This window comes from Sapajus apella, unplaced genomic scaffold (genome assembly GCF_009761245.1).
Source record: "Sapajus apella isolate SASKATOON/1434 unplaced genomic scaffold, GSC_monkey_1.0 scaffold14, whole genome shotgun sequence".
Classification (NCBI taxonomy): Eukaryota; Metazoa; Chordata; class Mammalia; order Primates; family Cebidae; genus Sapajus; species Sapajus apella.
In genome coordinates this window covers 15985020-16010911 of record NW_022436954.1, presented here as the reverse complement: position 1 = coordinate 16010911, position 25892 = coordinate 15985020, and the positions used below count along the sequence as shown (strand labels likewise).

Here is a 25892-nt window from a genome sequence, read left to right as displayed (position 1 = left end):
AGAGAACAGGCGGTGAGGAAGCAGAGCCAGAATCTAGGCAGCTCTTCCTCGGATTCCATTCTGAGAGGGAAGAGGCTGCTGGCTGGGGAAGAGGTGGCTCTCAGAGGTCTTGGATGGGCTTTTGGGAGGGAAGTGATCCAGTAGAGAAGCAGAGGCATCAGAGCTCCTTGCAGAGGTGAGGAGAGAGAACCCGAGTGCGGATGGAGAGGCCACCCTAAGCAGTGGCTTCCCCCAGCAAGTAAACCAGTGAAGCTGGTGGTGGGAGAACAAGCCGATTCTCTCCTGGCTCTTATTTTCTCGGTGATATAAGTGAGACATCACCTGAGAGTGAGGAGTCAGGAGAAGGCACAAAGCGGTCTGAGGTCAGGGAGGAGACTCCCGGCAAATGCAGTCAGATGGCTGGAAGTACAAGAGCTCTAGAGATTTGCGGATGTGAACTGCAGGTTGGTCTGGGGCGTGACTAGCAAAGAAGCCGGTGGCAGCGTGCCAGTGACAGCTCACCTGTGTCTGCAGGACCGCTTGCCAGCTGGCACTCCTGCTGCCAATCCTTGGGCACGACGGGCTCTGTGAGGCGAAGGAAGTCCTGCAGTGGGCAGCGGTGAGGGCAGCCAGCCAGGCTGAGCGGCCAGGGGGCCCTGTCACTCTCATTCCGAAAGTACATCTCCACTGAGAAATTCCTGAGGGTTGACAGGAGGCCACCTGGGAGCTGCTCAGCCTGCCCATAATGGGGTCCTTGGGCTGCCCTGAGCCACCCCCCGAGGGACCCTTCCAGAGAACACTGCTAGCTCCACTCACCCAGAATCTTCCTGGTACAGTTCAAATATGTGGCAGGAGGCATAGGGGGCTTGTTCGCCATTGTAGACGTCCAGTGCCATTTGCAGGGCAACCAGGGTAGTGTCGTGCTGTGACGGAGAGGGGCTCCCCATCAGCACTGTTCCCCGCACCCCCAGGAACTGAACAGAGAAGAAATCCAGCTCCTTGCCTGACAGCACAGGGAGCACCAGCGCTTACCGCGGAGTAAACCAGCAGCTTGGGGAGCTGGGAGGTGGTCGCCATTAGGGTCAAGTTCTTCCGTATCTGAGCCAGCAGGACTCCTGATGGAGAAAAGTCCCTGGTGTTGGTGGCTACAGCCACCTCTGCCTTCTAATTAGACCTGTCTGTGCTCCTTTCACCCCCTGCCAGTCCTGGGCCTCATCACCTACATGGAGAACTCTTTAGTGTCATAGGGACCATGCAGGAACTCTGTGACACCCCTATCTCTAAGAACTGTCAAATGTACAGAAGGACGCAAGACAAAACAAGATATCTACCTATATTTCTTTCTTTTTTTATTTTTTGTTTTGAAACAGAGCCTTGCTCTTTCGCCCAGTCTGGAGTACAGTGGCACGATTTTGGCTCACTGAAACCTCTGCCTCCTGGGTTCATGCCATTCTCCTGCCTCAGCCTCCCCAGTAGCTGGGATTACAGGCGCATGCCACCACACCCGGCTGATTTTTGTATTTTTAGTAGAGATGGCGTTTCATCATGTTGGCCAGGCTGGTCTCGAACTCATGACCTCAGGTGATCTACCCACCTCAGCCTCCCAAAGTGCTGGGATTAGAGGCATGAGCCACCGCACCCAGCCTCTACCTATATTTCAACACGGATGTAGAAACCTGCCCATGTTTATAGAAGCACTTCAATTTAAAACAAATGTAAACTTAAGATTGCTTCAGAGTACACAGTGGGTGAGTCCTTATCAGGTAACTGCCATATCCTCTGAAAACTGAGATGTCAAAAGGTTTGACAGCAGGTATGCCTTTGTGTGCTCAAATGAGGAAGCTGGCGTGTGTTACTCTCAGCCTTCTCAAAATGCCCCCCAGTGGTTCTCTGGGATTGGCTATTCATTTAGGAGAGAGAGGATCTTCTGATGTGGGTGAAACTTAAGAATATGAATGGCAGGGCTGGGTGCGGTGGCTCATGCGTGTAATCCCAGCACTTTGGGAGGCCGAGGTGGGCAGATCACCAGAGGTCAGGAGTTTGAGACCAGCCTGACCAATATATTGAAACCCTGTCTCTGCTAAAAACACAAAAATTAGCTGGGTGTGGTGGCATGCACCTGTAGTCCCAGCTACTTGAGAGGCTGAGGCAGGAGAATCCCTTGAACCTAGGAGGTAGAGGTTGCAGTGAGCCCAGATTGCACCACTGTACTTCAACCTGGGTGACAGAGTAAGACTCTGTTTCAAAATAAATAAATAGGCCAGGTGCAGTGGCTCATGCCTATAATCCCAGCACTTTGGGAGTCCAAGGCAGGTGGATCACCTGAGGTCAGGAGTTTGAGACCAGCTTGGCCAACATGGTGAAACCCCTTTTCTTCTAAAAATACAAAAATTAGCCGGGTGTGGCCGGGCGCGGTGGCTCAAGCCTGTAATCCCAGCACTTTGGGAGGCCGAGGCGGGTGGATCACGAGGTCAAGAGATCGAGACCATCCTGGTCAACATGGTGAAACCCCGTCTCTACTACAAATACAAAAATTCAGCTGGGCATGGTGGCGTGTGCCTGTAATCCCAGCTACTCAGGAGGCTGAGGCAGGAGAATTGCCTGAACCCAGGAGGCGGAGGTTGCGGTGAGCCGAGATCGCGCCATTGCACTCCAGCCTGGGTAACAAGAGCGAAACTCCGTCTCAAAAAAAAAAAAAAAATTAGCCGGGTGTGGAGGTGCACACCTGTAATCCCAGCTACTCGAGAGGCTGGTGCAGGAGAATTGGCTTGAACCCAGGAGGCAAAGGTTGTAGTGAGCCAAGATTGCACCATTGCACTCCAGCCTGGGTGACAAGAGGGAAACTCCATCCCCCTGAAAGAATAAATAAATGTATTTTTTAAAATGACTATGAGCCGGGTGTGGTGGCTCACAACTGTAATCCCAGCACTTTGGGAGGCTGAGGCAGGTAGTTCACAAGGTCAGGAGTTCAAGACCAGCCTGACCAACATGGTGAAATCCCACCTCTACTAAAAATACAAAAAATTAGCCAGGCATGGTGGCACACACCTGTAATCCCAGCTACTCAGGAGGCTGAGGCAAGAGAATTGCTTGAACCCAGGAACCAAGGTTACCGTGACCTGAGATCGTGCCACTGCACTCCAACCCGGGCAACAGAGTGAGACTCCATCTCCAAAAAAAAAAAAAAAAAGAGTATGAATGGCAGAAAAGAAGGAGAGCTGGGGAAATCTGGTGACTGACAGCATGAGGAAGGGGATTTCGTTTTTGAAAGAGCAGGGAATATTTCAGTAGAGAGGGAAGTGTGTGAGAAGCCCCCACAGCAGACCTTAGGGTCCTGAGGAGCAGAGTGACATGCTGCCCTTGTCACTCACCCCCCTGAAGCCGGGCCTTCTCCGCCTGCTGGTAGATTCCGAAGAGGAAGCGGAAGCTGAAGTCCTTTAGCCTGCTCAGACGCTGCATGGTTTGGGGTGAGGCCCAGGGTGGCAGGCGCAGCCCATGCGTTTGCTGTGTATTGCAGCGAGCAGGTTAGTGCCCCAGGCCTAGGCCAGAGCCTCTCCAGGGGGTAGCTCTCTTCCCCAGTGGGAAGGTGCCTGTGTGTGTGAGGGAGGGAGGGAGAGAAGAGAGAGGGAGAGGGCCTGGAGCCAGCAGACATGGCAGTCGGTGTGGATGCTGCAGGGTACAGGAAAGGAAGCCCCGGCATGAAAAGTGAGACTCAGCAGAAAGGAGCTCTGGGTGGAGAGCAGCAGGGACTGCTGACAATTAACAAACTGTTTCCCACTCTGAGGATCTCTGTCACCAGTGAGGGAAGTTCCCAGGTTTCACAAGCACAGCCTCCCTGGACCTCCCCAGGGGCGTGACAGTATCAGGCACCATGTTCTACTGTCCTGGTGACCTGGGCCTGCTGAGAGGGCGAAGAGCGACCAGAGTGGGCACCCTCGTGGGCTCACCTCACAGAAGAGTGTGTCATAGACATTCCAGACGCTCTCCAGTGTCAGGTCTGTAAGCCCTGTCTCGTTGGCCACCATGTCCAGAAATTGCTATGGAAAACAGATCAGGGGATCAGTCGTGCTAGGACTGGGGAAAAGACAGCATGGTGACCTCCACCTCTGCCCCGACTCACTGCATTGCGAGAACTCTCGTTCTGATACTCTGGTGTCTGCCGGGTCTCGTTCTGCAGCTGCTCATAACGAGGACATGGGCCCAATGGGAACTTCAGCAGCTGTAGAGCGAAGTGGGGAAAAGGCAGTGGGAAAAGGAGCCTGGCGTTAGCAGGTCCTCAGTCAGAGCTGTCCCCTCACCGCCACCCTGGCATTGCTGGCCAGTCTCACCCTGTCCTCGGCCATGGGCACAGTGTGCACGGGGATAGGCTGCCACGAGATGTTTGGGTTGAAGCGCTGCATCCCATTGGGAGGGAAGAGTCCAGCCAGGTTGGCCTCAGCACTCATGAGAGTCCGGTCAAAGTCTGTGCTTCGCACATAAACCTGCAGAGATAGCAACACAAGCCTTAGGGGTGTGTGTGTGTGTGTGTGTGTGTGTGTGTGTGTGTGTGTAAGAGAGAGAGAGAGAGAGAGAAGTTTTGGTCACCCCAAAGTGGAGCCACAGGGGAGAACCTGCTTTTTCTTGATGGTCACCCAGCAAACTATAAACCTACCATGCATGTGGCCCTCACCCTCCTCTCGCCTCTGGCCTTCCCCTGTTTCTCAAACACTCCACTAGGGGTTGTCAGAGCTCTGTGAAGAACTCCTGTGGGAATGGCACTAATTGAAATGCCCCTTCCGCAGATCATGAGGCCCGGAGATCAAGACCATCCTGGCCAAAATGATGAAACCCTGTCTCTACTAAAAATCCAAAAATTAGCTGGGTGTGGTGGCACGTGCCTATAATCCCAGCTACTCAGGAGGCGGAGGCAGGAGAATTGCTTGAACCCGGAGGCGGAAATTGCAGTGAGCTGAGATCACGCAACTGCACTCCAGCCTGGCGACAAAGCGAGACTCTGTGCCCCTTCCTCCCAGTCAAAAGTGCTGAGTCAATCAGTAAGGCTTTGTAGTCTGCCTGGCTTTATAACAACACCTGTCTCCCTATCTAGATCAGGGTCCTTGGGGCAGAAACTGCCTCCAGTGACTACCTTTAGAGACCAGGGAGAAAAAAATAAGATAAAGGCTGGGCCTCATGGCTCATGCCTATAATCCTAGCAGTTTGGGAGGCCAGTGCAGGGGGATCACTTGAGGCCAGGAGTTTGAAACCAGCCTGGGCAACAGTGAGACCCTGTCTCTACAAAAAATTTTAAAATTAGCCAGGTGTGACGGGTACCTGTAGTCCTAGCTACTTGGGAGGCTGAGGCAGGAGGATCACTAGAGCCCAGGAATTTGAGGTGGCAGTGAGCTATGACTTAGTCATTCTACTACAGTTTGGGTGACAGAGCGAGGCCCCTTTAAAATACATGTACACATTCTGAAGAGATCATGAGAGACAGTGGCTCATGAAAAGGGAGGAGGAAACTGGGGAAGGACAAGCTTAGGACAGAGCTGGGCCTTCAGGGAACAATAACAATGTCTAGGGACTCTTGAGACAGCTGTGGCTGAGCGTGGTAACCAGAGGAACAGTTTCCCCATCCCTGGGGTGGGGCAAGGACTCAAGGAACAGGTACACTCACCAGTCTCCCTGATGTGCCCTATCTATGCATGTCTTCCTCGACGTCTTTCATCTTGGCTCTGTCTGGTTTATCATCAGATACCCCCATGACATTCCATGACATTCTAAGCTCCATGAAGACAGAGAGCATATCTGTGTGGTGCACCACTGTGTGCAAAGTGCTAGCACAGTCCCTGGCCTTTAATAGGTATTCAGTAAATGTCTTGGATAAAAAGCCTGTGATTTCACAGGGTCAGGAACCCCTCTGCCAGTCCCACCCTTAAGTCTGAATTTGGATGCTTAATCAGGTTCGCCTCTTCCCAGCCAATCAGGGGCAACTCAGCTCCTAGGACTTTGTTCCAGACAGCTCTCAGATGTCTTTTCCTGTAGTTGTGACCAAAAATACGGGAAGGAGGTCAAAGTGCTCAGTCTCAGCCTTAGGCTTCCTGAGGGCAAAAGATGAGGGCGGCACACCCCCATTCCCTTTGCCTCTGGAGCTCCCAGCCTTACCTCTTGCCGGTGGTAAGAGGTGTTTAAGAAGCCGTGGTAGCGCTGCCGCAGGGCCTGGCCCAGCTCCCAGTGCTGTAGCATCCCCTCCTGTGGGCAAACTCAAGGGTTAAGAGGGTCTAGAGGAAAGGGGTGGCTCACAAGCCCCATAGGGTATAGGCCCTGTTGCTTTCCAGGGTACCCTTTGCTGGAGTGAGTTACTCTGATCCCAGAAGTCTTTCATTAAGTGGACAGTCATGCATGGCAGTATCATGGGCGCAGAGTTGAAGGTTATGAAATCTGGTCAAAGTCAGCACCCACGTGGGAAAAGGCAGTTGAGTAGGGCTCCAAGTTCTGTAGCCTGCTCTAGACATCACTCATTCTGCAGCTCACCCTGAGGAAAGTCTGGCTTCTGACCCACCTTTGTTAACTGACCAAACCCCTGGGGCCATTCTTCTTCCTGATAGGGGTCCTTGGGATATGTCTTCACTGGTGAACGGTCTCCGTGGCGGTACAGCTGAGGGAAGAAAATGGTTGGCCTATAGGTCAGAAGGGTCTCCTTGATAGGAACCCAGAGCCTATCCTTTGCCCCATTTTGGGAAGGAAGTCTCATTCCCTCTGGGAAGCCTACTCGCTACAAAAGACTCCAGCTAGGAGTCAGTCACTTCTTCCAGATTCCAGAGATTCTAACTTGGCTAAACAATGCCACTGGAGACCACAGGCAAAGCCAAGGTACGGTGGGAAGGGAAAAGAGAAGTGAAAGCAATGTGTGTGGTGGGGACTTGGGAAAAGAAGATAACCAAAGGCTTCTTTAGAGATGAGTCTTTTTTTTTTTTTTTTTTTTTTTTGAGACGGAGTTTCACTCATGTTACCCAGGCTGGAGTGCAATGGCACGATCTCGGCTCACCGCAACCTCCGCCTCCTGGGTTCAGGCAATTCTCCTGCCTCAGTCTCCTGAGTAGCTGGGATTACAGGCACGTGCCACCATGCCCAGCTAATTTTTTGTATTTTTAGTAGAGACGGGGTTTCACCATGTTGACCAGGATGGTCTCGATCTCTTGCCCTCGTGATCCACCCGCCTCGGCCTCCCAAAGTGCTGGGATTACAGGCTTGAGCCACCGCGCCCGGCCTTAGAGATGAGTCTTAATCATTCAACTACTTCCCTGTCTCAGGGCAGACTCACCCCGACCTATTCGGTCACCCTGACCCCCATAACCCAAGGCTTCACGTCAATCCTGAACCCAGCCCCCTAGCTTTCCAGGCCAGGCGTCTCCTCCTAAATCAGCTGTTCCTTCCCAAGATCCCCGACCTTCACCAGCTGGCCTTTGCCCCTCTAGCTTCGGGGAACTCTTTGGTGACCCCATCTCTCATTACCAAGGTAACGAAGCGCAGACTCCGGGCCTGGGTGGGCGGCATCACCATCAAGTTCACGCAGAGAAGGAGCTGGAGGAGAGCCACCCGGTTCCAGCCGGACCGCTTGCCCGCCATCTCCGTTGTAATCTATGCAGCAAAAAGGCTGGAACCCGCTAGGTGGCACCTGCAGCAGCCGCCCGGACGCACCCATAAGGACACACGCCGGAAGTGCGCTCGCCTCCATCTTACTTAGGGACTGGCTCGGGTTGGGGGAGAAGGCGCAGTCTCGGTGGGAGTGAGTGTAGGAGGGTAATGATTTGGCTGTAGCGGAGGAGCGTTGGAATGTAGCGCGACCTGGCGCGGCAGCCAGAACTCGAAGACCTCATCTTGATAAAGAAGGCCATGAGTTCGCGTTTGCCTCTGCCTGGAGAAATCCCTTACCAAGGTGGAGCTTGCAGTGGGCGGGACTGTGGCCTGGAGAGCAAATGTCCCCTCCAGTCCGGGTGCTGCTGGGCTTGATCCCCTAGCTAGAGCGGGGGCAGAATCGAGGCGAGGGATGGGAAAGTAGAGATCCCGTCTCTCCACGCCTCTGCCTTTGGTGGAGATTGAGCCCTGGCCCTGTTCTCTGAGAGACGTTTTGCTTGGGGTGCAGGGCACAGTGTGTCAACAACCCTTTGGACTCCCTGTGTCCTTGAGGTTGCTCCCAGTCCAGCCTACCGTTCCTGCCCCGCACAAAGCTTCAGTAACCCTCTCACTTTCCCTTCCAGTCCTTTCCTTGTCCTTCCTCTCCTCCACTTCCAAGTTTTAGTTAATTATAATTGAGTCAAGAAGTCATGCCTCTTCCCAAAGGAGTTGGGTTGCACAGGATGTTCAGACTTTGCAAACCCAAAGTACTGAATCCCTAGGGGAGGAATTTCAGACCAGTGGAGAGGTATTTTGAGGTAAGGGGCAGGCACATACCATAAAGTGGGAGTAGCTGGGTTTCCACAGAATCAGTGGCCCTCTTGATATTGGCCATCAGGATTCAGGTGCAGCCAGTTTGGCCTCAGGACTTTGTGACTCCTGTGACGGTTGCAGGAGTTAAGATCATAGGTCCTGGGGATGCTTTGATTCAGATCTGCCTGCTAGAAGCAAATCTCAGATCTTTGGGAAACAAAACTGATCAGGCTTGGGCGCCTAGGGGCTAAGGCAGGCGGATCACCTGAGGTCAGGAGTTCGAGACCAGCCTGGCCAACATGGCGAAACCCTGTCTCTACTAAAAATAAGAAAAAAATTAGCTGGGTGTCATGGTGCACTCCTGTAATCCCAGCTTCTCAGGAGGCTGAGAGAGGATAATCGCTTGAACCCTGGAGGCAGAGGTTGCAGTGAGCCGAGATCACGCCACTGCCCCCCAGCCTGTGCAGCAGAGTAAGACTCCATCTCAGAACAACAATAACAACAAAAAACTGATTAGGCTTGGTGTGGTGGCTTACATATGTAATCCCAGCACTTTGGGAGGCCAGGGTGGGAAGATTGCTTGAGCCCAGGAGTTCGAGATCAGCCTGAGCGGCATAGGAAGATCTTGTCTCTACCAAAAAAAGTTTAAAAATTAGCCAGGTGTGGCGGCATGCACCTAACTCCTTGGGAGGCTGAGGTGGGAAGATCAATCACCTTAAGCCTGGGAGATGGAGGCTGCAGCCATGATGGTGCAACTGCGACCATGTCTTAAAAAAAAAAAAAAAAGATCACACTTATCTGTCCTTATTTTGCCCTAGGACTCCAGATTCAATTATTTCCATATACTTCAGGATCTACACTTTGCTTCCAGAGTTGTCATGGAGGAGGGCGAGAAGCAAATAGAATAAGAGGCCTGGGTAGCCAAATAGTTCTTGACCTTCTTATTTAGTCACAATCCCTTTTAAGAATCACATGAAAATTTTGCACCTCTTCTCCAGAAAAATGTTCACACATATAAACACACACATGGAAGTTTGCATATAATCCCAAATGGCTCACAAAGACTATTAGAGGTTTCATAAATCAGCATCTCTGAATACTTGATTTAACCTAGTCCTCTTACTTTACAGATTAGGAAAACAAACCTAGAGATAGGAAGTGACTTACCCAAATTCACAGTCCAGGAGAATGCATTAAAAGTCAAGTTTTGTGATTTTCAGTTAAATAGTCTATAATGGGCTGCTTCTTGCAGGCTACTCAAATTGCATTGTAGATTCTGAAATACTTTCAATAAAGAGGTTTTTATCAAAGGAAACCTTTTCACATTTGTGGGACTAAAATGGGGTCTAGGCTGGGTGTAGTGGTTCACACCTGTAATCCCAGCCCTTTGGGAGGACGAGGTGGGCAGATCACCTGAGGTCAGGAGTTTGAAAACAGCCTAGCTAACACAGTGAAACTCCGCCTCTACTAAAAATACAAAAATTAGCCAGGCATGGTGATGTACGCCTGTAATCCCAGTTACTTGGGAGGCTGAGACAGGAAAATCGCTTGAATCCAGGAGGCAGAGGTTGCAGTGAGCTGAGATTGCGCCACTTCACTTCAGCCTGAGTGACAGAGTGAGACTCTGTCTCAAAAATATATAAATAAAATAAATGGGGCCTGGCTGATTGGCAAAATACTGCATATTACTTGGGGGGAGGGGGTTTGAGTGTTTTGTTTTAATGAGCCTCTCTCCTTGCAAACTAGCCAGAACATTGTACTTTCAGAGTGTAACTCTTTGGCTCACCAAATTTTAGCCATCTCTCAAATTCAGCTTTTGCATTTCTTCCCACTTGCTCAAATATATCTATATTCTTTGTGCCTGCAAGTATCCCATGTAGGAGCGATTGATGAAGCAGATGTGATTTCAGTTTTTTTATGGAGAAACTATTCCAGGAAGAGTGGGGATTGATTACAGCACAGTAGATAGTAGGGCCTGGAGCCGAGCCCCAGTTTCTTCACCCCGCTTCCCCCAAGCCTTTGCATTTTCTGTCTGATTCTGTGGTCCTTACACTTTGGTTCCTAACTACAGATGAAAAAAAAAAGACATGTAGATGGTGAGATAGATGGATACATGGGCCTATCCCAAATCAAATAAATCAGAATCTCTGAAGGTGAGGACAGGAACCACTACCTTATCCTGTGTTGGTGAAAGTAAATCTAAATCTAGGCACATTAGCCATTTTTTTCCCATCTGAAGAGGCGGTTTTATGTAGCGGAGTGTTTGTGATTTTTGCTTGTCTGAGCTTGAGCTCGAACTTTTGAATCAGCTATGCTTGTCATTCTCTTCTTCCTCTTCCTCTTCTTTTTGAGACCATGAAAAGAGGCATCTGAAGAGGCAGATTTATATAATTGGAAGGTTTGTGATTTTTGTTTGTTTGAGTTTGAGCTCGAGTTCGAACTTCTGAATCAGCTATAATTGTATTCTTCTTCTTTTTTTGAGACAGTCTTCCCTCTGTCGCCCAGGCTAAGTGCAGTGGTGCAATCATGGCTTCCTGCAGCCTTGACCTCCTGAGCTCCAACAATCCTCCCACCTCAGCCCCCCAAGTAGCTGGGACTACAGGCAGATGCCACCACACCTGGCTAATTTTTTTTTTTTTTTTGTAAAGATGGGGTTTTGCCACATTGCCTAGGCTAGTCTCAAACTCCTGGACTCAAGTGATCTGCCCTCCTTAGCCTCCCAAAGTGCTGGGATTACAAGTGTGAGCCACCACACCCAGTCTTATACCTGTATTCAGATTTGATATTTGCTCCTTGTTAGTAACTATCTCCTAGAGTTTACTGTGAGAATAAATGAAATAATACATGTAAAGATAAACGTATGTAGTAGAGATGAAATAAATGTTACCTCTTTCCTTTCTACCTTTCATATAATCTCTGAACTCAGGTCTGGGAATCCAGGATTCTGGATTATTCTTTCTTGTGATTGGAAGGTTGGGCAGAAGTCACTTGAGTAGATACGCAAGTAGGTCTGTAAGATGATCCCCACACTTCCCACCCTTCCAGAATGGTAAAGGAGGGAACAAGAAGCAGTTGCCCTTGTCCAGCTCTGCAAACCTTACCCTGTGGCCTGCTTCATGGGAATGAGTGCTTTCAGGGGGATTAGCCATATAGTGCCTGTGACCGTGGCTGGTGAATACTCCTGTTTCTGCTTCAAGTTTCCCCTTGCTGCACGAAGAAACCTGTGGAGGTTCTGGGGGGCCAGATATGTGACTTCGTAGATCCCCAAGTGTGTTCCCAGGGACATGGCTTCTTACAGGAGCCAGGGAAACACAGAAGGGGCTCACAGGACTAGGGGAGCTCTGGACCTAACAACTGTGGCCCGTTGGGACTGTGCCATAGGGCTGGGGCTGGCAAAGTGGGAACGTGATTCCAGCTGCTGATCACCTGACTGCTTGCCCTGGCTTGAAGCAAGTGTCAGTGGTTGGTCTCCAGAAACTCCGTGGAAATACTGCCAACAGGTTTTGGTCTTCTCCCATTTTCTCCTCCTTTTCCCTCTTTGTGGGGATGACGGTTGGGGTTTCTGAGTTGTAACCTAATAGGACAGCTCTGGCGTTTGAAGTCGTGTTTATAATTCCTCCTAAACAGGAGATGAGGCTGAGGCCAACTCCCTGGCTTGGGGGATTTGGCGCCCTGACCTACTTTTTCAGCAGTTGGCCATAGCCTGCCCCCTCCCCTCCACCTCCAGATGGGACTCATGTATAGCCCTGGATCCTGCAAAGCCACCTGTGGGGAGACTAGGTGTCAGGAGAGGGAGTTGAAGAACAAAGTGGATGAAAGAGGCTTCTCCCAGCTCTCAGATGATAGGGCACCAGACCCCAGCCCACTGAGTCCTGAGTTTCCTGAAACCAGGCATCTCGGGGACATCTCTGACTGCCTGCTGGGCTGGAGCTTCTGGGAGGTAGAGGAGGGAGCTGGACTGGTGATGTGGGTGCTGGGACAGAATAGTGCCTGTCTCTCAGGGACTACAGTCCCTGGTTTCTGCTTTTCCAGGACAGCTGGGGCCTTGTGAAAATCAAAGAGGGAACACAAGCGAGAGGAAAGGAGAGCCTGGTGCTTGTGACTCAGAGATACCCAGACCAGGGTGGGGGCCATGGGAGGGGATGACCTTGTGATGAGGGGGAACAACAGCAAAAGCTGGAGGCAGAAGTCTGAGATGGGGGTGTCACAGGGGCTTTTCTCAAATATGAAAATGAATACATGGGCAGATTTTGCAACACCACCCGGCCTGCTGCTTCTCACACTCTGCTCCCCAGCCCCTGCCTGTTCCCCTGTCCTACCCTGTGCTTCCCCCCATCTTTCACCAGGCTCCTCTTCTGCCTCAGCCTTCATCTTTTTCTCATCTGGCTCCTGTCCCACCCCACACCCACTGTTCACTCTCCCTGTTTCCTCTGTTCTCTTCCCTGGTGCCCTGTTCATCTGTTTTGGTCCCTTTGGCTGCCTGCCCTGGCCCCCTGTCCTCAAATGCTTTAATGTGGGCCCCATGGGAACTGGAGTTCATAGCAAAACAGGAAGAGCCCATGAGCAGGAAACTGGGAATGGGGCAGGGGGTGAATGACCAGCAGTAACCTCAACTCCTCGCCTCCCACATCTGGACTGGAGCATCTGCAGGGTTCTCAGCCTCTCCTCTGTAGCCCACCAGCCCTGGCTGCTTCCATTCCAGCACTTCACTGGCCTAAGAAGCAACAAGACAAGATTGTCCTGGACTCTGACACAGCACAACGACTGGAGTGAGGACATCTGGGTTCTGATCCCAGCCTGGCTACTAGCTGTGTGGTCTTGGAAAAAGCCCTCACATGAGTTTCAGTGTCCTCTGTCAAGTGGAGCTCAGGCTATTACCCTCAGGCTGGAGTCCAGTGGCATGATCTTGGCTCATTGCAACCTCCCGGGTTCAAGCGATTCTCCTGCCTCAGCCTCCTGAGTAGCTGGGATTACAGATGTGCACCACCATGCCTGGCTAATTTATGTATTTTTAGTAGAGATGGGGTTTCACTACTTTGGCCACGCTGGTCTCAAAACTCCTGACCTCAAGTGATCTGCCCACCTTGGCCTCCTAAAGTCCTGGGATTACAGGCACGAGCCACCATGCCTGGCCTTTTTATTTTTCAACATACCATTGCTGGCTCAAATATTCCTATTTTAAAGATAGGGAAACAAAGATTCAGATATATTAAGTAACTTGCTCAATCAAGATCACACAGGTAATAAGAGGTTTAGGATTTGAACCCAAAATCTGAGCCCAGAGCCTGAACGCCAAATCTACATGCTGAGTTGAAATTGACTCCGGCAGTTGTGGTGGTGCGCACTTGTAATCCCAGCACTTTGGGAGGCTGAGGTGGGAGGATGGCTTAAGCCCAGGAGTATGAAACTAGCTTGGGCAACATAGCGAGGCCCCACCTCAAAAAAAAAAGGAATAAAAAAAAAATTGACTAGGGCTAACAAGTAGGGGATAGAAGAGAATATTTTTCTTGTTATTCATTCAACAAATAGGAACACAATACCTACTCTGTTGCCTCTTCTATGCCAGGCCCTGTTTCAGGGGTTTTAGGGGAGATGAAATCAATGAAATAGGATGTATACTTTCATGGATTTCATGCCCCAGGCAGCAGAGTGGGAAGAATATGGCTACAGTCTCAGTAGCTGCTGCTGGGAGCCTGCCATCACTTCAGATAGGGCTCTTCCTCAGATGAGGCAGCCTGCACACTTTCCCAGGTCCATCCTGTGCTGGCACCTGCGTTGCCTGCCTCCTGCCAACCCCTCCCCCCCATCCCAGGCCTGCCATTGCTCATTGCAGATTTCCTACCAAAGGCTCTCCTGGCCTCCTCTTCTTTCTGCGGTCCCCGCAGGGCACCCACATTCAGAAACTCTTTGGAAGGCCCAGCACCTGTCTCTCTCCACCCCTGGATTTCTACCAGCTTGGCTGAGGCCCAGGGAGGGCTTCTTGGCCTCTTCCCAGAGGCAAGGGAGGAGGAGAGAGGCTGGGAAAGCAGGCTGGGGCCCAGTGTCGCAATTCCGGGCTGTGCCCGGACCTTTGCTCCTCGAGGTGTCGTCTATGGAGGGAAGGGAACACCGACTCTGGAGGCTGCTGGGATTGGGGTGGGGGTTCCTGGGAGGCAGTCCTTCTGCAATAGCTGCTAAGAGCGCTGGGTAAGGAGAGGAAGGGGAGAGACATGGAACTTGGCAAGTCTGCAGGGAAATGCCACTGCTTTGGCTGAGAGTAGGGGGTGGGAGTGGCGGGAGAGGGGGTGGCCTGCTGGGGAGGAGCCAACCTGATGGAGAAGCTGCTCTGTGGGCGGGGTGAGGAGGGGAGGGCTCCGGTCGCCAGGCAGGAAGGAGGGGTGGCCCGACCCCTTGGCAGTCCCTCCTCTCAGCCTTTCCCCAAACTGCTACTTCCCTGGGGTTCCAGGTCCCGCTTGTGCTCAGCTCCAGCTCGCCGGCTGGCCACCAAGGCCTCTGGACAGGGAACTGCACCATCCTCTTCTCCCAGCAAGGGGGCTCCAGAGACTGCCCACCCAGGAAGTCTGGTGGCCTGGGGATTCGGTGGGTCTGCTCCTTAGCAGTGGCCTGGGGCTCTGTATCTGGGGTGGGGTAGGGGAATGTCCTAAGGATCTGAAAAGGGGGTTTCTGGGGAAAAGTGAGGGGTGATCGTGATGGGAGCTTGGGACAGGAACAGGACTCTGGGTCCCAGAATAACTCATGAGGGGTTCTGGTGGAGGAGGTCCTCCATGTGAATTGGGGAGATTCTTGGAGACAAGTGGTTTGTGCTGGGACCCTGGGAAGTGGCTCGAGTGAGGGTCTCTAATAAGCAGCGTATTTCACTGGGTGGAGTGAGCTTTGATCCTGTCTCTTGGTCCTGCTCAACTCTGGCTGTCCTCAGTGTTGCAGTGAGGGGGAAGGGGCCGAGAGAAGCAGGGCAGATGTACCCAAATATTCCCTGCTGGCCTGGAGGGCACTTTGGGGGAGAAAGGCTGGCACAGCGTCTGGGAGCCCAGACTTTGGAGTCAGAGCAGGGTTGGAGTCTTGACTCTACTGCTGCCTGTGTGACCATAGTTACTTAATCTCTTTGAACCTCAGTTTGCTCACCTGTAAAATGGGTTTAAGAATCTTCCTGAGCCGGGAGCAATAGCGTGAGCCTATCATCTCAGCTACTCAGGAAGCTGATTGCTTGAGCCCAGTAGTCTGAGGTGATAATGCACTATTATTACACCTGTGAATAGTGCTGAGCTCTAACCTGGACAACATAGAGGGACCCCATCTCAAAAAAAAAAAAATAGTCTTGACTTCAGAGAGATATTATGAGGAAAGCATATAAAGTTTATAACAGGCTGGGTGCAGTGGTTCACTCCTGTAATCCCCACACTTTGGGAGGCCCAGGTGGGAGGATCACTTGAGCCGAGGAGTTCCTAGACCAGCCTGGGCAACATAGGGAGACCCTGTCTCTAAAAAACATAATAGTAATGCAATAAATCCTTAGTATAGGCTAATATATAGCAAGTAAATGTTAGCTGATATTGTTGGTACTGATAAAAGGGAGGGTCAGGTGGAGAAGGGAGCTGAGGCCAGAAAGGATCCCAGTTCTAGAAGAGTATAACCTGGGTCCTTCCTGCAGGGCAGTGCCTTGGTAATGACCAGGACTCCAGGAAGAGATGTCCTTGTGGCTGGGGGCCCCTGTGCCTGACATTCCTCCTGGTAAGCTTCATTCCAGCCCTATCCCCTGAGCCCAGACTGCAGGCTCCTCGCCTCCTGTAGGAATCAGCCTCCTTCATTACCTGCCTTCTTCCCTCCTCCAGAGAGCAGTCCAGAGTCATTCTTAATGGTGCTTGCCTGCCTCCCAGGTCACCTCTCCCCTGGTTCCACTGCCTGGTCTTTGCAGTCACACGCCCAGTCCTCCCTAATCTGGGCTTGCTGCTGGAGAGAGCTGGCCAGCTAAGTGCTTACTCTGCTCTGGCTTTAAAGAGTTTTGTCTGACCTCTGAAATGTATACATTCCAGCCCCACAAAGAGACAAGGGTTAATATCTTCGTTAAGGGCTTGAGATGTAAGAAACAAGTGACTAGTCCTAGCTAGAGCCCACACGGACCCTAGGGTCCCAAAGCCTGAGCTGGGACTTTGCTGCCCTCTAAGGGTGGGGATAAGCTTGCAGTTTCCCAGCTAGAACACTGGACAGGGGAGCCAGGATGGGGCCTGAGACCCCCTTGTGCCTCTCTTTTGGAGCTCAGACTCTGCAGTGGCGCTGTGGAAACCAGGCACACAGGATGCAAGCAGCCAGGCCCAGGGAGGCAGCAGCTGCATCCTCAGAGAGGAAGCCAGGATGGCCCACTCTGCAGGGGTGGGGCTGGAGGCTGCAGAGCCCACAGCCCTGCTCACCAGGGCAGAGCCCCCTTCAGAACACTCAGGTGAGGAGCTTCTGGGCTTGGAGGAGGTAGGATCTGGAAGAGGTTCCTTGGATCTGGAAGAGGTTCCTTGGGGGGTTTTACCTTATATATAATTTCATGGTTAAGTCCAAAAGCTTTGGAGCTAACTAAATTTGACTGATCGAAGTGTGAATTTTGTCTCTACTTTAGGCCTTTCTGAGCCTCAATTTCCTTGTTTATAAAATGTAAATAAAAATTATGGTCCAGGCGTGGTGGCTCACACCTGTAATCCCAGCACTTTGGGAGGCTGATGCGAGCGTATCATGAGGTCAGGAGCTCGAGACCATCTGGCTAACACAGTGAAACCCCATCTCTACTAAAAATACAAAAAATTAGCCAGGTGTGGTAGCACATACCTGTAGTCCCAGCTACTCAAGAGGCTTAAGCAGGAGAACCTGGGAGGTGGAGGTTGCAGTGAGCAGAGATCACACCACTGCACTCTAGCCTGGGCAAGAGAGTGACTCAGTCTCAAAATAAATAAATAAAAAAAATAAATGTATGTTTTTCATAAGGATCAATGTATATAAAAGGGTCATACAGTACCTAGAACATAATGACACTTGGCAAATGAGGGCTACTGTTCTCATAAAAGAGAGACTGGAGTTCAAGGGAATGGAGGTCACTGAGTGCCCAAGGCAGTGGCTGAGTCAGGGAGAACAGGAAGTTCTTTCCTCTGGGGAGAGCACTGAGGCACTTTCCTGTCTCCAGAGCTCCGTCCACAAAAGCGGAAAAAGGGGCCAGCCCCCAAAATGCTGGGGAACGAGCTATGCAGCGTGTGTGGGGACAAGGCCTCCGGTTTCCACTACAACGTTCTGAGCTGCGAGGGCTGCAAGGGATTCTTCCGCCGCAGTGTCATCAAGGGAGCGCGCTATGTCTGCCACAGCGGCGGCCACTGCCCCATGGACACCTATATGCGTCGCAAGTGCCAGGAGTGTCGGCTTCGCAAATGCCGCCAGGCTGGCATGCGGGAGGAGTGTGAGTTTCTGGGGCTGGAGTGGGGAAGAGGCTGAGGGGAAAGAGGGAGCCAGGGTGTGACCGCAGACAGGTGCCTGAACTTGCCGGGGCTAACCGGTCCCTAAGTTTGGATTAAAATATCTTTCTTGACCGGGAGCAGTGGCTCACACCTGTAATCCCAGCACTTTGGGAGGCCAAAGCAGGTGGATCACCTGAGGTTAGGAGTTTGAGACCAGCCTGGCCAACATGGTGAAATCCTGTCGCCTCTACTAAAAATACAAACATTAGCCAGGTGTGGTGGCATGTGCCTGTATTATCCTACTTACTCAGAAGGCTGAGACAGAAGAATCACTTGAACCTTGGAGGTGGAGGTTGCAGTGAGCTGAGATCATGCCACTGTACTCCAGCCTGGGTGAATGTGAGACTTCATTTCAAAAAAAAAAAATCTTCTTCCCTTTTCCCAGTGCTGTCTGCTTTTCTTGGGCCCCAAACCACCCCTTTTGCCCCCTTCTTGCTTCCTGTCTCCCTATCTGCACCCCTCTTCACATTTGGCCCTGTCCTTAGGTGTCCTGTCAGAAGAACAGATCCGCCTGAAGAAACTGAAGCGGCAGGAGGAGGAACAGGCTCATGCCACATCCCTGCCCCTCAGGGCTTCCTCACCCCCCCAGATCCTGCCCCAGCTCAGCCCAGAGCAACTGGGCATGATCGAGAAGCTGGTCGCTGCCCAGCAACAGTGTAACCGGCGCTCCTTTTCCGACCAGCTTCGAGTCACGGTACTTGACACATCTGGGGAGAGGTGGCTGCGCCCAGATCACCAGTGGGCTTCTTGATGTTCGACTCAAAGTGCTTTGCCTTTTTCCTCCTGGGTAGCCTTGGCCCATGGCACCAGACCCCCACAGCCGGGAGGCCCGTCAGCAGCGCTTTGCCCACTTCACTGAGCTGGCCATCGTCTCTGTGCAGGAGATAGTTGACTTTGCTAAACAGCTTCCTGGCTTCCTGCAGCTCAGCCGGGAGGACCAGATTGCCCTGCTAAAGACCTCTACGATCGAGGTGGCTGGAGAAGGGCGAGGGATGAAGGGAGAAGCAGAGTGGGATTATCTGTGGGAGGGCCTCCAGACATCGAGCTGGGAGAGCCAGATCTGCTGGGAAGCAGGGATGAGGGGAATCGGCCTCCCTGGAAGGGGCCATGCTCCAAGACCAGCCCTCCTCGTCCCCGTTTGAGGTCTGCTGCTTATGTGCAGGTGATGCTTCTGGAGACATCTCGGAGGTACAACCCTGGGAGTGAGAGTATCACCTTCCTCAAGGATTTCAGTTATAACCGGGAAGACTTTGCTAAAGCAGGTGAGAACTGAGATCACACAGGGATTGGGCTTGGATGGACAGGTGCTTCTTTTTTATTTGTAAAAAATGAGATGGTGTCTTACTATGTTGCCAAGGCTGGTCCCAAACTCCTGGCCTCATTTGATCCTCCTGCCTTGGACTCCAAGAGTGCTGGGATTACAGGCGTGAGCCACCCACGACACCTTGTTTATTGCTGTTGTTGTTTTTGCTGTTGTTTTTGAGACAGAGTCTCGCTCTGTCACCCAGACTAGAGTGCAGTGATGCAATCTCAGCTCACTGTAACCTCCACCTCCTGGGTTCAAGCAATTCTCCTGCCTCAGCCTCCCGAGTAGCTGGGATTACAGGTGTGCGCCACCATGCTTGGCTAATTTTTGTATTTTTGGAGGAGACAGGGTTTCACCATGTTGGCCAGGCTGGCCTTGAATTCCTGACCTTAAGTGATCCACCTGCCTCAGCCTCCCAAAGTGCTGGGATTACAGGGATGTAATCCCACTGAGCCTGGCCAAGACTGGTGCTTTATGTCATAGGCTCATAGTGACTACAGAGCCACGGGTCCAATGTTTGGGTGGCTGGTAAGGAAAGGCTCCCCTTGTTTTTTGAAGATGGAAAATTGGAATGCTTACAGGCTTCTCTCATCTGCTCCAGATAGACCCCTGTCTTCTGTTGCTTCAGGTCAGTAGTTTTCAAACTGTGTTCCAAGGAACCTGAGGGATTTATGGAAATGGCACCTTGGAGGAGAAACAGGGAGGCACAGAAATGTCCTCCATTCTTACGTTAGCCAAACAAGAAGCTCCATTTAAATCTGCGTTATATATTGCACTGCTACATAATATTTTGCTTGCAGATTTTATAGCTTGAAAAAAAGGTTTGAAGGCCGGGCGCGGTGGCTCAAGCCTGTAATCCCAGCACTTTGGGAGGCCGAGGCAGGTGGATCACGAGGTCAAGAGATCGAGACCATCCTGGTCAACACGGTGAAACCCCGTCTCTACTAAAACTACAAAAAATTAGCTGGGCATGGTGGCGCGTGCCTGTAGTCCCAGCTACTCAGGAGGCTGAGGCAGGAGAATTGCCTGAACCCAGGAGGCGGAGGTTGCGGTGAGCCGAGATCGCGCCATTGCACTCCAGCCTGGGTAACAAGAGCGAAACTCCATCTCAAAAAAAAAAAAAAAGAAAAGAAAAAGAAAAAAAGGTTTGAAACTCGATGCACTGAACCTTTTAGTAGTCAGAAAATGAACTAATCTTCCTCACATGTGCTCTTTGGGGATCATGGGGGCTGATTTCCCCTATTGGTTTTTTTTTTTTTTTAAGACAAGGTCTTGCTCTGCCACCCAGGCTGGAGTGCAGTGGCATGAACATGGCTCACTGCAGCCTCAACCTCCTGGACTCCAGCAATTCTCCTGCCTCAGCCCCCCAAGTAGGTGGGAATACAGGCACACACCACAACGCCCGGCTAATTTATTTTATATATATATATAAGTATATATTTATTAAATATATATAAATAAAAATATATTTAATAAATTATATATAATAAATAATATATAATATACAACAAATATATAAACAAAGTATATACTATATATAAAATATATATTTCTTAGGCAGAGTTTCGCTCTGTTTCCTAGCTGGAGTGCAATGGCACGATCACTGCAACCCGTTCAAGTGATTCTCCTGTCTCAGCCTCCCAAGTAGCTGGGATTACAGGTATCCACCACCATGCCCAGCTAATTTTTTGTAATTTTAGTAGAGATGAGGTTTCACCATGTTGGCCAGGCTGGTTTTGAACTCCTGACCTCAATGGGTCCACCCACCTCGGCCTTCCAAAGTGCTAGGATTACAGGCATAAGCCACCCCACCCGGCCTGATTTTTATATTTTTTATAGAGAATGGGTTTTGTCATGTTGCCCAGGCTGGTCTTGAAATGGTCTCGAACTCCCGAGCTCGAGCAATCCACCCGCCTCGACCTTCCAAAGTGCTGGGAGTACAGGCACGAGCCACCACACGGGGTCTCCCCTACTCTTTTTCAATTGCACTTTCTGACGAACTGGAACCACGGCATGGCAAACATGCCCAGAGGGGATGTACAATAAGAGCAAATGCTTCCATCCCCACTCTGTGTCTGAAGTATTTTCTCCAAGAATTAGTTCACACTGTGGCTCTCTAGCTGATGCTTGCTTGGGAGCTATGCAGAAGAGGTTTCTTCATATTCAACTATTGGCAATGTTTGTGTGATCAGAACTGGCCTGGGAAAGGATGGAAGGCTGAGGGAGTTTTGGAGGGACTGGAATTGAGCTTCAGCAGGAAACCAAGTAGCTTAACAACTGGATAAGTGGGGCTATAAAATATGGCTGATGCCATGACTCCATTCTCAGGACTGGTATGTCTGTGGCCAGGCCAGTCATCAAGCCTTCCCTGGTTTCTGATGACTCAGACCAGCTCATATGCTTCTTGTATCTCCCTCTCCCAGCACAAGCCCACCCAGTGAGCTTTCTAGGAAGACCTCCCTTTGCTGTAGGGCACGACAGGGCCAGGGCTTGACAGGGCTATGTTGGCACCTCTTGCCTTCCGTACTGCCCAGTGTGCTGCCCGCATGTATTGGCACCTAATGGGGTAATTTAATGACTTTATCCAGGTTTAAAGCCCAGCTTTTTTTGTGGGGGGGGGAACAGAATCTCGCTCTGTTGCCAGGCCGGAGTGCAGTGGCGTGATCTCGGCTCACCACAACCTCTGCCTCCCGAGTTCAAGCAATTCTCCTGCCTCAGCCTCCCGAGTAGCTGGGATTATAGGCACTCGCTACCACGCCCAGCTAATTTTTGTATTTTTAGTAGAGAAGAGATTTCACCATGTTGGCCAGGATGATCTCAATCTCCTGACCTCATGATCCGGCTGCCTTGGCCTCCCAAAGTGCTGGGATTACAGGCATGAGCCACTGCGCCCTGCCCTATCTTAGATCTTCTTAACCATGGCTCTCCTCTCCTTTAGAATATCCTCCTTTTGGAATTCTGCCCAGTTCTAATATCTCTGTATTCCTTTGGTACTCATAGACTTGTGCTATCTGAATCTGTACCTATTTATAGATTTATTTGTATAAGCAGTTTTGATGTCATCATGTTTGCCTTTCATTTCTCATTTCACGAGTGAAGTTTTGGGGAGAAGGAAACAGGAGCTGTGTTTGTCAGGCCTCCTCCTCTCTCTATCCACTACTATTACTGCATACGGTAGATGACTGGTGACATGGGCTGAGCACATTTGAGGTGTCCATTCTGCAAGCATCAGCAGACCCTTACAGGTGCATTAGCCAATTATAGAATATTTTCTTAATTTCTGTGTAAAGGGGGCTGTTTGCCACACTTTGGGGCTCAAATCTTCACCAAGAAATGCTTTAGAAAATGGGGCTTGCAGGCTGGGTGCAGTGGCTCATGCCTGTAATCCCAGCACTTTGGGAGACTGAGATGGGCAGATCATGAGGTCAGGAGTTGAAGACCAGCCTGGCCAACATGGTGAAACCCCATCTCTATTAAAAATACAAAAATTAGCCAAGTGTGATGGCACATGCCTATAATTCCAGCTACTTGGGAGGCTGAGGCAGGAGAATCCCTTGAACCTGGGAGGTGGAGGTTGCAGTGAGCCAAGACTCCAGCCTGGGCAACAGAGTAAGTGAGACTCTGACTCAAAAAAAAGAATATGGGGCTTGCCGCCAGGTGCGGTGCAGTAGCTCACACCTGTAATCCCAGAGCTTTGGGATGCTGAGGCGGACGGATCATTTGAGGTCAGCAGTTCAGGACCAGCCTGGCCAACTTGGTAAAACCCTGTCTCTTCTAAAAATAGAAAAATTATCTGGGTGAGGTGGCACACGCTTGTGGTTTCAGCTACTTGGGAGGCTGAGGCAGGAGAATCGCTTGAACCCAGGAGGCCAAGGTTGCAGTGAGCAGAGATTGAGCCAGCCTGGGTGGCAGAACAAAACTCTGTCTCAAAAAAAAAGAAAAGAAAAGAAAATGGGGCCCACCCATTAAATGGACTAACACACACACACTTGATAAACATCAGGGTGAAAGTACAGGAAATGACTAACCAAGAAGCCTTGAATGGAAAAATGTAGCAGATGGTCGCTAAAAGAAATCTGACAAAGCCTGGGGAACAGTGTAGGGTGCAGAGAATTTGACAATGTGTATGAGAAAGTATTCTCTAGGTGTCATGACTTTAGATCATGGTTTGTTGCATTTTAAAGACCATTTCCATTAAAAAATCATTATTTATTGGCTGGGCGCGGTGGCTCATGGCTGTAATCCCAGCACTTTGGGAGGTCAAGGAGGGTAGATCACGAGGTCAAGAGATTGAGACCATCCTGGCCAACATGGTGATATTCTGTCTCTATTAAAAATACAAAAATTATCTGGGTGTGATGGCACATGCTTGTAATTCCAGCTACTCGGGAGGCTGAGGAAGGAGAATTGCTTGAACCCAGGAGGCAGAAGTTGCAGTGAGCCAATATCGCGCCACTGCACTCCAGCCTAGAGACAGAGCGAGACTCTGTCTCAAAAAACATGAATTATTAATTTTACAAACACTTATGTGGTAGTTACCATATATGCCACATGTTTATGATAGGTACTATTATTATTCCCATTTTACAGATGGGAAAGCCAAAGCCCAGAGAGGTTAAATAACTTCTTCATAAGTGGCAGAGCCATAACTCAACCCCAGACAGTCTGGTACCAGAGTCTCACCCACACTGCAGTATTCTCTCTAGGATGTGATACATGAAATGTGTCTCTGGTGTTCAAATAAGTAATGCCAACGCCAGTTAAAAATGGTTTGTTTTTTTTTTTCTTTGAAGCAATGTTTTACTCTGTCACCCAGGCTGAACACAGTGGTGATCACGGCTCAATGCAGCCTCGACCTTCTGGGCTCAAGTGATCCTCCTGCCTCAGCCTTGAGTAGCTAGGACTGCAGGTGTGAGTCACTGTGCGCTGCTGAAAACAGAATCTTTTTTTTTTTTTTTCATTTTGGAGCTGGAGTCTTGCTCTGTCACCCAGGCTGGAGTGCAGTAGCACAATCTCAGCTCACTGCAACCTCCACCTCCCAGGTTCAAGCAATTCTCCTGCCTCAGCCTCCCAAGTAGCTGGGACCACAAGCACCCAGCTAATTTTTGTATTTTTAGTAGAGACGGGGTTTCACTGTGTTGCCCAAGCTGGTCTCAAACTACTGAGCTCAGGTAATCCGTCCCCCTTGGCCTCCTAAAGTGCTGGGATTATAGCCATGAGCCACCGTTCCCGGCCTTTTTTTTTTTTTTTTTTTTTTTAATCGGAATCTCGGTCTGTCACTCAGGCTGGAGTGCAGTGGAGTGATCTTGGCTCACTGCAACCTCCACCTCCCAGGTTCAAGTGATTCTCCTGCCTCAGCCTCCCAAGTAGCTGAGATTACAGGCACCTGCGACCGTGCCTGGCTAGTTTTTGTGTTTTTAGTAGATATGAGGTTTTGCCATGTTGGCCAGGCTGGTCTGGAACTCCTAACCTCAGGTGATCCACCCACCTTGGCTTCCCACAGTGCTGGGATTACAGGCTTGAGCCACCATGCCTGGCCCTCTGTAGACTTCTTTATTTTTACTTCTTTTTTTTTCAAGACGGGGTTTCACCATGTTGGTCAAGCTGGTATCGAACTCCCGACCTCAGGTGATCCGCCCGCCCTGGCCTCCAAAGTGCTTGGATTTACAGGCGTGAGCCTCCATGCCCGGCCCCCTCTGTAGACTTCTTAGTGAGTTCCTAGTAGTTTCCTAAGGTGAGGCCTTAGAGAAGGAAGTTTCTGCTGCTCCTGCCGCAGGCATCAGCCTCCCTTCTTCCTCCCCAGGGCTGCAAGTGGAATTCATCAACCCCATCTTCGAGTTCTCCAGGGCCATGAATGAGCTGCAACTCAATGATGCCGAGTTTGCTTTGCTCATTGCCATCAGCATCTTCTCTGCAGGTGTGGAAGAGGGGCAACGGGAAACAGCAAGAGGCTTGCACCAAGGAGGGCTGCAGGCCCACAGGAATCGAGGGGTGGGTTGGGAGGGTGGAGGCATTTGCTGTGTTATTTTGGAATGGGAGAGGTTGGCTGGAGCACGTCTCTATTTTTTTGGTTGCAATTTGGGGTATGGATCTGGACCCTGGCCAGACCTGCTCCTCAACTCTCTTGGTGACCCATAGACCGGCCCAACGTGCAGGACCAGCTCCAGGTAGAGAGACTGCAGCACACATATGTGGAAGCCCTGCATGCATATGTCACCATCCACCATCCCCATGTGAGTCTCCCCATGGTGCCCTTTTTCCTCCTTTCCACGCACCGGCCCGTTGCCTGACATACCTGCTTTCCCTTCAAGAACTACTCTGACCACATGATGTGCAGGCAATTCACCTCTCCCACAATTCCCCTACCTTTGCCTCACTTCCCTGGGGACAGGCAAAAGCTGTGCTTGAATCTCTCTTCTTTCCCCAGGACCGACTGATGTTTCCACGAATGCTGATGAAACTGGTGAGCCTCCGGACCCTGAGCAGCGTCCACTCAGAGCAAGTGTTTGCACTGCGCCTGCAGGACAAGAAGCTCCCACCGCTGCTCTCTGAGATCTGGGATGTGCACGAATGACTGTTCTTTCCCCATAGTTTTCTGTTTTCTGGGCCAGATGGCTAAGGCTCAGGGGCTGCCTCCTAGAAGTGAAACCGACTGAGAAGGGCAAACATTCCTAGGAGCTGGGCAAGGAGATTAAAAGAGAGTCAGAAGGTTCGGA

General features: G+C 50.9%; 2 protein-coding genes across 12 annotated transcripts in view; one reads left to right on the top strand and one right to left on the bottom strand.

Moving 5' to 3' along the window:
• ACP2 (acid phosphatase 2, lysosomal) overlaps positions 1 to 7610 on the bottom strand; it is a 10104-nt gene extending 2494 nt beyond the window's left edge. For both annotated transcript variants that reach the window (XM_032282254.1, XM_032282255.1), the window contains exons 1-10: positions 7471 to 7610; positions 6518 to 6613; positions 6121 to 6207; positions 4308 to 4460; positions 4100 to 4198; positions 3927 to 4016; positions 3351 to 3483; positions 1012 to 1094; positions 796 to 902; positions 502 to 677 (exon numbers count right to left, since the gene is read on the bottom strand). In XM_032282254.1, coding sequence (XP_032138145.1) covers positions 502 to 677; positions 796 to 902; positions 1012 to 1094; positions 3351 to 3483; positions 3927 to 4016; positions 4100 to 4198; positions 4308 to 4460; positions 6121 to 6207; positions 6518 to 6613; positions 7471 to 7584 — 1138 coding nt within the window. In that variant the 5' untranslated portion in view covers positions 7585 to 7610. The remainder of the gene's footprint in view (positions 1 to 501; positions 678 to 795; positions 903 to 1011; positions 1095 to 3350; positions 3484 to 3926; positions 4017 to 4099; positions 4199 to 4307; positions 4461 to 6120; positions 6208 to 6517; positions 6614 to 7470) is intronic.
• Positions 7590 to 25892, top strand: NR1H3 (nuclear receptor subfamily 1 group H member 3). Of its 10 annotated transcripts, none has more exons than XM_032282240.1 (11): positions 14533 to 14571; positions 14831 to 14964; positions 16034 to 16113; positions 16643 to 16819; positions 17546 to 17812; positions 18356 to 18564; positions 18662 to 18841; positions 19033 to 19132; positions 24980 to 25093; positions 25315 to 25409; positions 25604 to 25892. In XM_032282240.1, exons 3-11 carry the CDS (start codon positions 16071 to 16073, stop codon positions 25748 to 25750), a joined length of 1332 nt encoding a protein of 443 aa, XP_032138131.1. In that variant the 5' UTR covers positions 14533 to 14571; positions 14831 to 14964; positions 16034 to 16070; the 3' UTR covers positions 25751 to 25892. The 10 variants fall into 10 exon arrangements, with proteins under 10 accessions (XP_032138136.1, XP_032138127.1, XP_032138135.1 ...); XM_032282243.1 differs by having other exon boundaries at positions 14544 to 14571; positions 16638 to 16819; XM_032282236.1 differs by lacking the exon at positions 16034 to 16113 and having other exon boundaries at positions 14482 to 14571.

What these genes read in the sequence shown, in the direction of transcription:
- NR1H3 (XM_032282245.1), top strand. Translation starts at nt 7,599, where the DNA reads ATGCAGCAAAAAGGCTGGAACCCGCTAGGTGGCACCTGCAGCAGCCGC. An exon ending in CATAAGGACACACGCCGGAA is followed by an intron (nt 7,678 to 16,651) that starts GTGCGCTCGCCT and finishes CAGACTCTGCAG; the next exon opens with TGGCGCTGTGGAAACCAGGC. An exon ending in TAAAGACCTCTACGATCGAG is followed by an intron (nt 18,842 to 19,032) that starts GTGGCTGGAGAA and finishes GCTTATGTGCAG; the next exon opens with GTGATGCTTCTGGAGACATC.